Genomic DNA, 16,072 nt, shown 5'->3' with positions numbered 1-16,072 from the left:
TTCGTGTCAGGAGAGACTTGAGAAACTGCATAGAATCATAGAGTTGGAAGAGACCTCATGGGTCATCCAGTCCAACCCCCTGCCAAGAAGCAGGAAAATTGCATTCAAATCACCCCTGACAGATGGCCATCCAGCCTCTGTTTAAAAGCTTCCAAAGAAGAAGCCTCCACCACTTCTAGTGTGAAAGAATTGGCCATCTGCAAGGACATTGCTCAGGAGACATCCAGATGTTTTACCATCTTTGTGGTAGACTTCTCTCATGTTCCTGCATGGGGAGCTGGAGCTGACAGAGGGAGCTCAACCCACTCTCCCTGGATTCGAACTCCTGCCAGCACAAGGGTTTTAACCCACTGCGCCATCAGGGGCTCCTTCAGATAACTAAAACAAGTGGGCAAAGGTTGTATAACATGAGTGCTCCATGGGAGATTTTTTATTTATTTTATTTATTTTGGTTACTTCTACCCCGCCCTTCTCACCCCGAAGGGGACTCAGGGCGGCTTACAAAAGCAAAGGCACAATTCGATGCCCGCATCACATAACAGTCGTAAAACAACCATAAAACCAATATAATCAATAAAACCAATACAAACCCAATTACTCCTCATAAACGGTCAGCGTTCTCTATCTCATAGTTCCAATTTCAATTCCACATTGTCCGTCCTGTCAGTCCTACTCTTCTGATTGTCTTGTCTAGTTGTCAGATTGCCCAAAGGCCTGGTTCCACAATCACGTCTTTACCTTCCTCCTGAAGGAGAGGAGGGATGTTGATGCCCTAATTTCCCCCGGGAGTGAATTCCACAGGTGAGGGGCCACCACTGAGAAGGCCCTGCTCCTCGTCCCCACCAGCCTCACTTGTGACAGTGGTGGGGTTGAGAGCTGGGCCTCCCCAGATGATCTCAAACTCCGGGGTGGGACATAGAGGGAGATACGTTCGGACAGATACACTGGACCGGAACCGTACAGGGTTTTGTAGGTCAAAACCAGCACCTTGAATTGTGCTTTTGGGTTAAATACATGAAGTTATATATTCTAAAATACATGAAGTTATCAGCAAAAATTACTTGTTATTAAAGATAACAAGTATTTTTTGCTGATAACTTCATGTATTTAAGAATACAGACACATTTCTTGTCAAGGTTAAAAACTTCAGTAATGTTTCAGAGAGTTTGTATCTTGAACTTACAACCTTTAACAGTATCTTCATAAACCATGTTGCTTTAAACAGCTCTCTTTAATAAGAGTTTACTTTCGAATAAAGCACAAGCCTCAACAGTTTCCAACTTCCTAATATGAGCTTCTGCACTCTGACAAGACTTCTATTCTCCTCTAACAGTCATTTCTCAACAGACATCATTCCCTAATTGTCATCCTATTTAAAAACTGAACATTCTGTTACTGACTCAGTCACATGACCTGCAGCCCCTCCCACTGCTTTAGGTATATAGAGATAAGGAAACTGCAACTCAAATAAGACATATACTTCGGGTTATAAAACAACACATTATAAAAACAGACAAACATCACATAGAGGAGACTTGAGAAGATTGCTTCCTCCAACAGTGAGGCTATGATTATTACACTTCCAATGTAGAGCGATTTCTATTATCCACAGTTTCTGGGCCAATGGGGAACTTGGAACATGGATACAAGGGCCATACCATATATGCTTCCTCACCAATACACAAAGAATTCTACAAATACATCAAAATACTTCCAAGTTGTTTAGAAAACTGCCGGGACTGTAACGCAGCTGTCTGAGTGTCAGCTGCATTAAGATCACTTCTGACCACAAGGTCATGAGTTCGAAGCCAGCCCGGGTCGGGGTGAGCTTTCGACCAAATGTGTAGCTTGTTGTCGACCTTTGCAACCCGAAAGTCAGTTGCATCTGTCAAGTAGGAAAATTAGGTACCACCTATGTGTGGGGAGGCTAATTTAACAAAATTTACAAGGCCATAAAAAAGACTCCAGCAAAGCACTCCAGCAAAAGCATGCGGGAAATGCGGAAGTACTTAATCAGCGTCGCAGATGTACAATGAAAGCGACAGCTCCCCTGGCAGCCAGAAAAATGTTAAATAGCCTCTGACTGTTTGTCTATTTCTGTTGTGTCTTGACATTGAATGTTTGCCATTTATGTGTACATTGTAATCCGCCCTGAGTCCCCTGCGGGGTGAGAAGGGCGGAATATAAATACTGTAAACAAATAAATAAATTAAAACTTGATCAACGATATTATTTATGTATTTATTATATTTATATCCCGCTCTTCTTGACCCCAAACAGGACTCAAGGCAGCTTACAGCAGAGACAATAATCCAATGCCTTAAAGCAATTCAAGAAATAAATAAACATTCAGTTAAAAATCTAAACAAAATCTAAAGCAATTAAAACATAGACATTACCACTTACAGCTAAAAATCACATTACCCACAATCAAGGTCAGGCCATTCCAGTCATCGTTACACATAAATCCAAATCTATCTATTGCACTGTATTAGTTGTCAAAGACTTGATCCAAAAGCCATGTTTTCACTTTTTCCTGAAGGTCAGGAGGAATCTGATATTGCTGGGGAGGGAGTTCCACAGCCGAGGAGCTACCACTGAGAGGGCCCTATCTCCCATCCCCACCAACCGTGCCTGCGAAGGAGGCGGGACCGAGAGCAGGCCTCTCCAGAAGATCTCAATCTCTGAGATGGTTCATAGAGGAGCCACCACTGAGAGGGCCCTGTCTCCTGTCCCCACCAACCGTGCCTGCGAAGGAAGCGGGATCGAGAGCAGGCCTCTTCAGAAGATCTCAATCTCTGAGATGGTTCATAGAGGAGCCACCACTGAGAGGGTCCTGTCTCTCGTCCCCACCAACTGTGCCTGTGAAGGAGGCGGGATCGAGAGCAGGCCTCTCCAGAAGATCTCAATCTCTGAGATGGTTCATAGAGGAGCCACCACTGAGAGGAGCCTGTCTCTCGTCCCCACCAACTGTGCCTGTGAAGGAGGCGGGATCGAGAGCAGGCCTCTCCAGAAGATCTCAATCTCTGAGATGGTTCATAGAGGAGCCACCACTGAGAGGGCCCTGTCTCCCATCCCCACCAACCGTGCCTGCGAAGGAGGCGGGACCGAGACCAGGCCTCTCCAGAAGATCTCAATCTCTGAGATGGTTCATAGAGGAGCCACCACTGAGAGGGCCCTGTCTCTCGTCCCCACCAACCGTGCCTGCGAAGGAGGCGGGATTGAGAGCAGGCCTCTCCAGAAGATCTCAATCTCCGAGATGGTTCATAGGGGAGATTCATTTGGACATGTAACTATTTATATGGTGTTTTGTGGAGGGTAGAGAAGGAACTATTTGGTGAAATTGAATAAACAGACAATATAAGGGTGCAACACTTCTGCTTGTGTGCGATAGTGAAGTACATTTCATAGAAAGGAAGCTAGATGGCTTCCTTGGCCTCTCTTACCTGTAGAAGGCACTTGATCCTTTCTCCTGGAGCCATGATTGCAGTGGTGAATACTCCAGATAACATGCCTGCTGCAAAGAGCTGGGGATATCTGCATGGGAGGACAGGACATTAATCACAGGACAATATAATAAGAGGGTTGCCATTTTTACAAAACAAAGGACTGACATAGATTTGCCAGACCATATTACTGAAAACAACCACAGAGGGGGAATGCTTTTTTTTTTAAATTACACTTTCTTTTTCAGCGCACAAAAGAATGAAAAATACCATACTAAATTCACATTTATCTGGCTATTGTTAAAAATGGCAATTCCAAGAAAACCAAAATCCTGAACATAATTGAACAGAACAATTAAATGATTATCGTTTTATTTTCTCTCCCATTTTATAGCTCTGCCAGCTGCTTTAGAAAGGACAGCTAACAACCATTAAAAAAAGGAAAATCCAATTAAAAATTAAAAGCCAGCATGAACAACAATTAAATTTCCTAATAGCAGCAGCAGGTTCCAAGAAATCACCACAAGTTAGCAATAAAACTGACATTTCCCACTAATGCTTCACTGGGAAAGGAAAGCTGTTCCTAACCAACCTCTTAAAAGTCCAAACAGAGCAGATATTTCTAAGGAGGGTCCTCCATTATGACTCAATGTTTCCTAGAGCTCCAGGGACAAATTTGGATTTTGTAACTGCTCTTATGTGAAAGGTTCAATTCTATTCAGTCAAGGTGAAACACCAAATCCCAAATGAGCCAGGTTCTCAACTTTAGTATCTTTGTCCTGTTTGTTCTTCTATTTAGTCAACATCTAATCCAGCATTGTTTCCAGTCACTGCTTCTATCCCATCTCCCATCAGTAGGAGCTCTGGTGGCACAATGGGTTAAACCAGGGGTCCACAAACTTTTTAAACAGAGGGCCAGGTCACAGTCCCTCAAACTGTTGGAGGGCCAGATTATAATTTGATAAAAATATGAATGAATTCCTATGCACACTGCACATATCTTATTTGTAGTGCAAGAAACATTTTAAAACAATACAATAATTAAAATTAAAAACAATTTTAACAAATATAAACTTATTAGTATTTCAATGGAAAGTGTGGGCCTGCTTTTGGCTGATGAGATAGGATTGTTGTTGCTGTTGTTGTTGTTGTGTGCTTTCAAGTCGTTTCGGACTTAGGTGGACCCTGAGCGAGGGCCGGGTAAATGACCTTGGTGGGCTGCATCCAGCCCCCGGGCCTTAATTTGAGGACTCCTGGGTTAAACCCTTGTGCCGGCAGGACTGCTGACTGAAAGGTCGATGGTTCGAATCCAGGGAGTGGGGTGAGCTCCCGTCTGTCAGCTCCAGCTTTTCATGTGAGGACATGAGGGAAGCCTCCCACAGGATGGTAAAACGGCCAATTTTCTCACACGAGATGCTACTTTCTGTTTCTCAAGTCCCTCCTGACACGAAAAAAAATCTCCCATCAGTCAATTCAGATGAAATGTAACACTGACCACTTCCAAAGTAGGAACCAGTTTAAAAATATCTATTCCAGTTGTAAGGATCCATTATTTTCTTTCCAATATTCCTATGTGCCAAGGAGAAACATTTATCACTCTTGGATTCCAGACAATCAAAACAAACCAAGGTTACAGCCAGACTATTCCAAGGACTCTTTTCAAGGAACAAAAGGATAAAAACAGAGACTCATTCAAACAAACACAACCGGCAGAAGCAGAGACAAGAGGCAGAGATGCAGATAGAAAATTATTTTAATAGCAGGTTCATGGAGAACAAACAATATACAGCTCTACGCTTTATCTATCTATATCTATATCTATATATCTGTATTTACTCAGAAGCAACTTTCAATCATTTCAACCAGGGTTTCTTAAAGTTTTTCCTCTTTCTGCCCAATAATTTTTCATGTGACCCCAAGTATATAGGTTTACAAAACAGGTATGAAAATCAAACATTTCTTGAGAATAAACCAGCATTTGCAAAGCTAGCGAAACAGGCTGATTTTCCTTTTAGTGGAGTACAGCTGAAGCATTTTCTGCAGAGTCCACTGTAAACACTGCATATTGTTGCCAACAGATGTATGGAAATGTTGCTAATTTTTCCGTGACCCCAACCCTGCGCAAAGGGGATGCCATTTGGGGTCAAAACCCACAGTTTTAGAAAAAGCCATTTCAACCAAACTTCCTCCTAATTGACTGTGCTTCAGATGGGATCCACACAGTCTGAGCATGTTCCGTCAAAGTTTTAAAATGGCTACTCTTTTAGATTATAACTCCCAGAATCCTGCAACTAGCACCACCATTGAGAGATTTTGGATTTTGGAATACCCCAAATAAATTAAGGAACATGTGCAATTACAATTCAGAATGGCTACGGTATACGATTTCTGGATCATGGGATTTTAATATTTATATTAGGATGATTTTATGCTTTGTCTGAATGTTTAAATTGTATTTATGTCTTATGTTTACTGGTTTTAATTATTTTAAGTGCATAGTTACATGTGGTAATTCGATATGATTTCTTTGTGTACTATACGTTGGCATTGAATTTTTGCCATCAGTATCTTGTAAACCACCTTGAGTCCCCCCAGAGGTGAAAAAGGCGATATATAAATACAGTAAATAAATTAATAAATAATAATCAAGTAAACAGGCCACACACAAAACCAACTAAAATCTAAACCCAATTCATTATTCTAGTGAGAATAGTGGGTGGGCTTTGAACAAAAGTTTTAATTGCAAGGGGGTCCTATAAAACTGTTTTCCTTAAAAATATTGGTTTTAAAAGAATGTTTTAACTGGTTTCACGTCTTATACGTTGCCTTCAAGGCCTAGTAGCCTGCAAGGCAATAAAGAAACATTTAAATAATCAATCACTCCAGTGTAATTTGGATGTTTTCAGTTAAATACAGAACAGAGGGAGTATTGGACAGGGAGATCCATTGTGGGAAGGATGAACTATGTATAAAACTCAGTGTGGGCTCTGAAGAACGGTTGTCTCGGCATTCAATGTCATTTATGAGAAAACGTTACAAGCCTTCCATTATGTAACATACACCACATTTATCTAAAACATATTCCTTCCTAAATTGATGTAAATTTTCACCGAGAAGAGAACTGCGCAGCAACAGCCCACACACAATGTCTGTTTATAGCCAGCACAAGCAGTCCCACGCTTCCCAGAGACTTAAAACTTGCCAGATTTAGCAAAAAAGGGAAAGGGGGAAAGGATACATATGCATATATAGCTATCTATATCTGAGGAGGAAAAATAACACATTGCTCTTGGCTGCAGCGCTGCAATGTGTAATTTAAAAAAGAACAGAACAGCAGGCTAGGAAGTCTGGAAAATACATTACTAAACCATCTCAAGGTTTCCACCACTTACGTCAAGATGTCATCTGGGGTCTTCTGCTGGAGTTTCTTGCCCAAGCCAAACCCAAAGAAACAGACAGCAAACATGGGGGTCACTCCAACAATGGGAGCTGCCATCCCCTTGTACAAGCCACGGACTCCCTGCAAGACATCGCAAATGTATGGATCACGCGACTGTTCGGCATGAATAACAAGGGACCCTTCCACACAGCCATATAACCCAGAATATCATATAGCCCAGAACAACCCACAATATATGCTTTGGACTGGATTATCTGAGGCCCCTTCCACACAATCCTATATTCCAAAATATCAAGGCAGAAAATCCCACAATATCTGCTTTGAACTGGGTTATGAGTCCACACTGCCATATATTCCAGTTCAAAGCAGATAATGTGGGATTTTAATACAGCTGTGTGGAAGGGGCCTGTGTCCACACTGCCATATATCCCAGTTCAAAGCAGATGACGTGGGATTTTATTCATCTCTTCATTCATCTGGAGAGGCCCTGCTTACGATCCCACCGGCATCGCAAGCGCAATTGGTGGGGACGAGGGATAGGGCTTTCTCGGTGGTGGCCCCTCGACTCTGGAACTCTCTCCCTAAGGACATCAGGCAGGCCCCGTCACTAGCAATCTTTACGAGGAGCTTGAAAACGTGGTTGTTCCAGTGTGCCTTTCCAGAATAAGGAAACTCCTAGCACTATGTCCCAACGCACTTTATCAGAGATCCAGGATATCTGCATGCCCAACCCCCTCCAAACACCCCACCTTGTCATGACCAGCACTTTTTAATTTTAATTATTACACTTGGCCCGGCCATTGTTTTTAATTGCATCATTGGGTGTTGTTAATGTTGTTGCTTTGTTTTTTGACTTATTGTGTTGTTGTTGCTGCTGCTGTTTTAATTGTTGTATTTGGGTTCAGCCTCTTGTAAGCCGCACTGAGTCCTTCGGGAAATGGTAGTGGGGTACAAATAAAGGTTTATTATTAGCTGTGTGGAAGGGGCCAAGGAAGGACAATTTAACTCCAATGAAGATAGTCCAAGTCAAGACAAGTCCCCATCAACTGGCATGTGGGATCAAAAGGGAGGTAGTGCCTTCACCTGCCCCCATAATAGTCTCAAGGAACACAGAAAAAGCAGTTCAATACATGGTTACGTTATGTAGTAATTACTGTATTTACAAATTTAGCACCAAAACATTGCAATAAATTGAAACAGCTGTGGATCTGGGTGGGAGGCAGACTGCGTTGGATAATACAGAATGTTGGATGAGCAAAGGTTGGATAAGCGAGACTCTACTATTCATAGTAATGGTACGCTTGGATCTATGGCTCAGATAAAATGGGAAGTCGCGATTTAACAAAACAGAGGCAAAACTGTCTCAGATACTTCTTTTGACTATGTGGGCAGAGGACACACGAGAGAGCCAATATATTCAGGCCATTCAGGGAGCAAGTAATTGAATCTGGGGGTCTCTACAACATGTGTATTTCATAGTAAGCCTGTGAACCAAGCCCTTCTATGATCAGCTCTGAAGTGTTTGATATCTCAGCTTCCCAGTTATATGTGCCTCAGAACTGGATAATTACTCTACCTTTGTCACCTGATAGTTCTCCTCTTAAGAAAATAATTTCACTTTCAGATACACGAGTTTGAACTATCTGAACTGACAAAGCAAGCATTTACCATCTCAAGATAGACACAATTTCTTTACAATAAAATAATTGAGGAAGTAACACCTTTGTCAGAGATTACAAATACTTTGACACAATACCTCTTTCACAAGAGTCTTCTTAAAACAATCGAAGGTTCCAGAGTAGAGGGGAGGCTGTCCTGGCAAAGCTGCCGGTTGAGTTTGTAGCCTAACCTGCCAAACAAACAGAGAAAGAAAGAAAAAATACTAAGAATATGAAATCTCTGTCTCGTATATTAGATGGTCCCGTTATATTATGAATCAAGTTTTCAATAGATAGCCAGTTTACCCACCCATAAGCTCAGACATTTTCTCATCCAAACACTTTTCTGGGTTGCTGTGAGTTTTCTGGAGTGTATAGCCATGTTCCAGAAGCATTCTATCTTGATGTTTCGCCCACATCTATGGCAGGCGCCCCTAGAGGTTGTGAGGTAATGCCTGTCATAGATGTGGGCAAAATGTCAGGAGAGAATGCTTCTGGAACATGGCCATACAGCCCAGAAAACTCCCAGCAACCCAGTGATTCCAGCCATGAAAGCCTTCGACAACACATAAAACACTTTTCATTTCTCCCCTCCATTCCCACCCCTTGCCTGGAGAAATAGAGCAGCATTATAAATTGAAAAAGAAATAACATTTTACCCACCAGTATTTAGTTGCATAGAACCAGTGATTAATGTGTTTGAAACTTAATTTTCAGAGGTGGAAAAGACCTACAGTAGAGGAGGACAATTTGTGGTCCTTTAGACCAGTGGTTCTCAACCTTCCTAATGCTGTGACCCCTTAATACAGTTCTTCGTGTTGTGGTGACCCCCCAACCATAACATTATTTCCACTGCTACTTCATAACTGTAATTTTGCTACTGTTATGTATTGTCAAGTAAATATCTGATAGGCAGGATGTATTTTCATTCACTGGACCAAATTTGGCACAAATACCCGACACATCCAAAGTTGAATAATGGTGGGGTTGGGGGGTTGATTTTGTTATTTGGGAGTTGTAGTTGCTGGGATTTATAGTTCACCTACAACCAAAGTGTATTCTAACCCCACCAACGATGCAACTAAACTGAACTTGGCACACAGAACTCCCATGACCAAAAGAAAATACTTGAAGGGTTTGGTGGGCACTGACCTTGAGTTTTGGAGTTGTAGTTCACCTATATCAAGAGAGCACTCAAACGATGATGGATCTAGACCAAACTTACCACGGATACTTAATATGCTCAAATCTGGAGTTTGGAAAAATAGACCTTGACATTTGTGAGTTGTAGTTGCTGGTATTTATAGTTCACCAATAATCAAAGGGCATTCTGAACGTCACCAAAGATAGAATTCGGCCAAACTTCTGATGGTCTTTGGCTGACTCCTTCTCGTGACCCCCATCCCGACCTCCAACTGCTTTAGACATACTCAAACTGCAATTCCCATGATCCCTCCCCACTAACAAAGCTAGCTACAGCTGATGGAAATGGCAGTTCTGCAACATCTGAAGAGCCATAAATTGTCCATCTCCAACTTACAATCAAATTGCCTTTCTTTCTCCAGATGAGCCTAGAAATTGCTGGCAGGATTTATTAGAGAATCTAGTATGAGATTAAAGCCCCAGGCTGAATGTAATATTGGATCTGGCAACCAGTTTGGCCTATCTTACTGAAATTTGAGTGGATGACCTAACAGAAGTTGATTTTTGATGGTCTAGTAGGTGTTACAGTGTTTTCTTGGTATACCATCTTTCTCGATAGGCTTTCTGCCTAGTCAATGGCCAAATTCAAGTGTTTTCATCTCATGTTGGGTCATCTGGACAAATTAAAAACTCTACTGATGTACAAACCATTCTGAGTTTCAACGTTGTTTCTACCTGAGTAGATGAAGCAGTCCAATTTTGTGATGATTATTCCAAAATAGTTATCTTGAGATATTTCAATATCCACGCCAAGACTTGTCTTCTTGAGGAGGGGATTATCATCAAAAGGGATAATTGAGCATATTAGAATAACAGAACTAAAGGAGACTGACTGTAAGGATCATCCAGTCCAGTTCTGCCATCCAGGAATGCACAATTAAATCACTCCTGACAGATGACCATCCAGCTTCAGAGAAAGAGACACCATCACATTCCCAGGCAACCTATTCTACGGTCAAACAACTTTTACTATCAGGAAATTCTTCCAAATGTTAGAATCACTTTGCCTTCAGTTTGAATTCATTTCTCTGTGTCCTAAGTTTCGGAGCACCAGAAAACAAACTTACTGAACCTTTCAAATATTTATAGTATGTTATATATTAATATTAACATTCTCATCTCCAGGCTAAACATTCCAGTTTCCTAAGAAGCTATTTAGGGCCATGGTTTCAAGATTTTCAGTCAACAGCTCTTACCATCAGGAAGTTCCTCCAATCTCTTTTCCAGCAATTTCAATCCATTGCTCCGTTACTCAATTTCTAGAGCAACAGAACATCAATCAAGCTTGTTCCCTCCTCAATTTTTTAAACATGGCTATCATGATCTATATTAACTTTTTCATCTCCAAGCTAAACATACCAAGCTCTTTAAGCCATCCCTTGTAGGGCTGGGCTTTCAAACCTTTGATCATTTTGGTTGCCTTTCTTTGGATATGTCACAGCTTATCAATATCCCTCTTGGTGATGCCCAGAACTGGACACATTGTGATTCCAGATGAGGTTTGACCGAAACAGGACAGAGTGAGACTATGACTTGATCTAGACCAGTTGCTCTCAACCTGTGGATCCCCAGATGTTTTGGCCTTCAACTTCCAGAAATCCTAACAGCTGGTAAACTGGCTGAGATTTCTGGGAGTTATAGGCCAAAACATTTGGGGACTCAAAGGTTGAGAACCACTGATTTAGATGCTCCTACTGGTGTTGCGTAAATTCGTATTGACTTTTTTTTTTGGCTGAATCACACCTGTGACTCATATTCAGTTTGTAGTTTAATAAGACTCCTAAATCTCTTTCACATGTACTAGTTCCAAGCCAAGTACATTTCAATTTTATTGCCTAATTTTAATACCTTACATTTTTCTATGTTGAAATGCATGTTATTCGTTTTGTGTCAGATCTTTAATCTGTTGAAAGTCATTTTGAATTCTGATCCTGTAATGCATGGTACACTCAAGCAGGAAGGAAATCTTATTTATATTGATGTCCTTAGTTAGGATACTTTACGTTATGAGGAAAGGTGGGTTGGGGTGAGAGACTTGTGTTGATGTAATGTGCCTGCATCATGTCTATTAATATATATCAGCGTTTCTCAACCTGAGGGTCAGGACCCCTGGGGGTCACAAGGGGGTGTCAGAGGGATCGCCAGAGACCACCAGAAAACAGTATTTTCTGTTCATCATGGGGGTTTGTGGGGTTCAGAATGCTCTTTGATTGTAGATGAACAATAAATCCCAGCAACTACATCTCCCAAATGACAAGGTGTATTTCCCCCAAACTCCACCAATGTTCACAATTTGGCATATTGAGTATTCTTGCCAAGTCTGGTCCAGATCCATCATTGTTTGAGTGCACAGTGCTCTCTGGATGTAGATGAACTACAACTCCAAAACTCAAGGTCAATGCCAACCAAAGCCTTCCAGTATTTTCTTTTGTTCATGGGAGTTTTGTGTGCCAAGGTTGGTTCAATTCCATTGTTGGTGGAGTTCGGAATGCTCTTTGATTTTAGGTTAACCATAAATCCCAGCAATCACAACTCACAAATAACAAAATCAATCCCCCCTCCAGTATTCAAATTTGGGCATATCAGGTATTTATGCCAATTTGGTCCACCAAATGAAAATACAGCTGGCATATAAGATATTTACATTACGAGCAAAATTACAGTCATGAAGTAGCAACGAAAATGATTTTATGGTTGGGAGTTACCACAACATGACAATCTGTATAAAGGAGTCATGGCATTGGAAAGGTTGAGAAACACTAATATATATAATTTTAAATGTTGAGTTCTGATCCTGACCACAGTATTACCTACCCTTCCTAATTTGTGTCATCTGCAAATTTAGTAAGAATGCCCTTTAATACAGTGGAAAAATCCAGATCAGACTACTGCTGGGCACAAATATTAAGATATAATAGAAGAAACTGGAAGAAGTATTTGAATTAGCTTCAATAATTGATCCATAATATATTAGAGTGTGGTGAAGTCTCCTTCTCTGGATGTTTTAAAGCACAGACTGGATGACCATCTGTTGAGAGTGTTTTCCTGGGTGGCAGAAGGGGATTGTATAGGATAGCCTTTGGGAGCCCCTTCTAAGTCTTAAGTTTCTATGATATTTTGACCAAACAAATCCGCAATCGACTTAAAGTTCCATGGAAAATAGATGTCTTCTGAAGGGATCCAAGATCAAAACAGTTTGGAAACCACTGCCATAAATGCACATAGTTTTTACATAGTATGATCAAAGATCTCTTAACATCTGGCCCTTGAGAAGAGAATGCTACCATCACCTTCCTAATTATTAACAGACACAACCAATAAGGGCAAAGATCAAAGTCTATCAGGAAAAATAACAACTTCGAGCTTATTCAGTTCCAAGTAAAAGGTGTACTGGAAAGCCATGTAAAAGGCTTTCACAGAAGGTTGTATGAAGTGGCAGAACATGGATCAGCTGTTCATATGCAGCGGATAAGGAAGAATGGCTGCAAACAAAAATAGATAATTTCTGGAGAATTAATTGTCATAGCTGAATGGGTGTTTGACCAGGGCCATCTCCTTCCTCTACCTGTAGAGATCTCACCCAACCTGAACTGTATACATTCAAAAGCTATGCATTTATTTATTTATTTATTTATTTAGACCATTTCTACCCCGCCCTTCTCACCCCCAAGGGAGGACTCAGGGCAGCTAACACAGGCAACAATTCAATGCCAACAGTATCAAAACAACAATATAAAACAGTAATATAAAATCCATTACATAACAATTAAGCAGTGATATTAATTAAAATTACATAACCACATAGAACAGATCACATAATCACAGGTCATAAAGCCATTTCCAATTTTCAAACAATCCTAAACAATTCAAAAAACCAGAATCCTGATTTTTAAAAAGAACAAGAGAGTTTCAAAACTCAGATAGTGAAATCCCTGGTCCCCTCTACACTGCCATATAATCCAGTCCCTCAAACCACTTTATCTGATTTGAACTGGATTATATGGCAGTATAGACACATATAATCCAGTTCACAGCAGATAATCTAGATTCAGAACTGAATTATATAGCAGTGTAGATCCAGCCTCTGTAAGTACGGTATGTGCCTTCAATTTGCCTGTGGTCTTATGGCAATCCCAATAATTTCATAATGTTTTCTTAAGCAAGGGATATTCAGAGGTTGTTTTGCCATTTCCTTCCTCTTGTTTTACTGGTCTCCCATCCAAGTACTATCCAGGGCTAAACCTGCTTAGCTTCCACGATCAAATGGGATCTATACCAAATTGTCCTCTTCTGTAGAATTTACACATACTTATCAAGAGATTGGCAGCACATCTCTTTGCCTTTCTGTCCTTCCTTTCCCCTAAGGCTAACACATTTCAGTCAACAGGTTTATCCTGTTCATCTTGCATGGTGGGAAAAATAAATCAAGCAGATAGGACCTGTGCTACAAAACAATTTCCCCAGATGTTCTAGGAGCCACCCCATATTACTCGAAAGCTCCATTGCAACACTCTTATTAAGACAATCAAAACGACAGGGAGAATTAGACGCTTTGGGTCTCCTTGTGGAGAGAAAAAGATTAATACCGTATATTCCGGCATATAAGACGACTGGGCATATAAGACGACCCCCAAATTTTCCAGTTAAAATATAGAGTTAAGACGACTCCCATGCATAAAACTACACCCGCGTATAAGACGACCCCTGACTTTTGAGAAGATTTTCTTGGGTTAAAAAGTAGTCTTATACGCCAGAATATACTGTAATAATAATAATAATAATAATAATAATAATAATAGAATTGACGAAAAGCAACTGAAAAAGCTGACACAATACGAGGATTTAAAGATCGAACTGCAAAGACTCCGGCACAAGCCAGTAAAGGTGGTCCCAGTGGTGACTGGCACACTGGGTGCAGTGCCTAAAGATCTTGGCATGCACTTGAAAACAATTGCCGCTGACAAAATTACCATCTGCCAGCTGCAAAAGGCTATCTTACTTGGATCAGTCCTAGACACCTGGGATACATCACACAGTCCTAGACACCTGGGAAGTGTCTGACATGTGATCCAATACATCAGCCAGCACAGTGATCTTGTTTGCTGTGTACTAATCTTTGTTGTGTATCAAATAATAATAATATCTCGCTCAAAGGAAATTTTGCCAGTTGCTTCAATAAGCTAAGTCACCAAAGCTCATAGAAAGCATTGAGATGGAAAGGAAATAATACAGCCTCATGTTGCAAGGCTTGGAATTTGCAGAAAAATAAAAGGAAATCCAGAAAATAATGGCAACAAATCATAATTTTTTTAAATGACAACAAAAAAACTGAGAAAACAGTTTATTATGCAGGAACATAGAATCATAGCAACCCTGACAAATGGCCATCCATCTCTGCATAAAATCAGCCAGAAGCTGGATGGCCATCTATCAGGGGTGCACAGTGGGTTAAACCCCTGTGCTGGCAGGACTGAAGACCAACAGGTCACAGGTTCGAATCCGGGGAGAGTGCGGATGAGCTCCCTCTATCAGCTCCAGCTCCTCATGCAGGGACATGAGAGAAACCTCCCACAAGGATGATAAAACATGAAAACATCCAGGCGTCCCCTGGGTAACGTCCTTGCAGATGGCCAATTCTCTCACACCAGAAGCGACTTGCAGTTTCTCACAACAACAACAAAAGGGGGGGGGGGTGCTTTGATTCTATGTTCCTGCATGGCAGAATTGGGTTTGATGGCCCTTGGGGTCTCTTCCAACTCTATGATTCATTAAGGCTAAAGATTTTTGGGGGTTCCAAAATGTCATGATCTGTCTTCAGAACCCTGCATTTACAGTACACTGTAGAATGAATGCAATTTGACCCCACTTTTAGTCACGACTCAATGCTATGGAATTCTGTGATTGGTAGTTTGGTAGGTCACCAGCACTCTATGGCAGAGAAGGCTAAAGGCCTTGTAAAACTACAACTCCATAACATTGAGCCCTGTCAGTTAAAGTGGCATCAAGCCGAAGCCTAAATGCATCCATAGTTTTATGAGCATTGCAGTTATCATGTAGTCGTCCCCATCCCTGATCTACTTGTTGCACTTAGTATGTAAGGCACTGATAAGGATGAGAGAAGGATGAGATACCAGCACAAAACTAAGAGTGCTGGGTAATCCGGGTTTTTTATTTAAAACTTGGGTTTATTCACATTATTTATTTATTTGTAAATTTATTTCGCATCTTTGTATCTTGTCCTTCTCACCCCCGGACGGGGACTCAGGGCAGCTTCACAACAGGCATTCATTCAATGTCAACAACAGTAATAAATGATAAAAGCAATTAAAACAATTCGTTAATGCTTTAAAATTGTTAAAACATTG

General features: G+C 41.0%; 1 protein-coding gene across 1 annotated transcript in view; it reads right to left on the bottom strand.

Annotated features, from left to right (window-relative positions):
• Nucleotides 1–16,072, bottom strand: part of SLC25A20 (solute carrier family 25 member 20) — a 30,611-nt gene that overhangs the window by 10,675 nt on the left and 3,864 nt on the right. The window contains exons 2-4 of the mRNA XM_060766479.2: nucleotides 8,603–8,695; nucleotides 6,839–6,966; nucleotides 3,447–3,537 (exon numbers count right to left, since the gene is read on the bottom strand). Of these exons, the coding sequence (XP_060622462.2) occupies nucleotides 3,447–3,537; nucleotides 6,839–6,966; nucleotides 8,603–8,695 (312 nt within the window). The remainder of the gene's footprint in view (nucleotides 1–3,446; nucleotides 3,538–6,838; nucleotides 6,967–8,602; nucleotides 8,696–16,072) is intronic.

Source organism: Anolis sagrei, chromosome 2 (genome assembly GCF_037176765.1).
Source record: "Anolis sagrei isolate rAnoSag1 chromosome 2, rAnoSag1.mat, whole genome shotgun sequence".
Taxonomy (NCBI): domain Eukaryota; kingdom Metazoa; phylum Chordata; class Lepidosauria; order Squamata; family Dactyloidae; genus Anolis; species Anolis sagrei.
The sequence above is the reverse complement of the archived record's forward strand: the minus strand, read 5'-3'. Positions and strand labels throughout refer to the sequence as shown.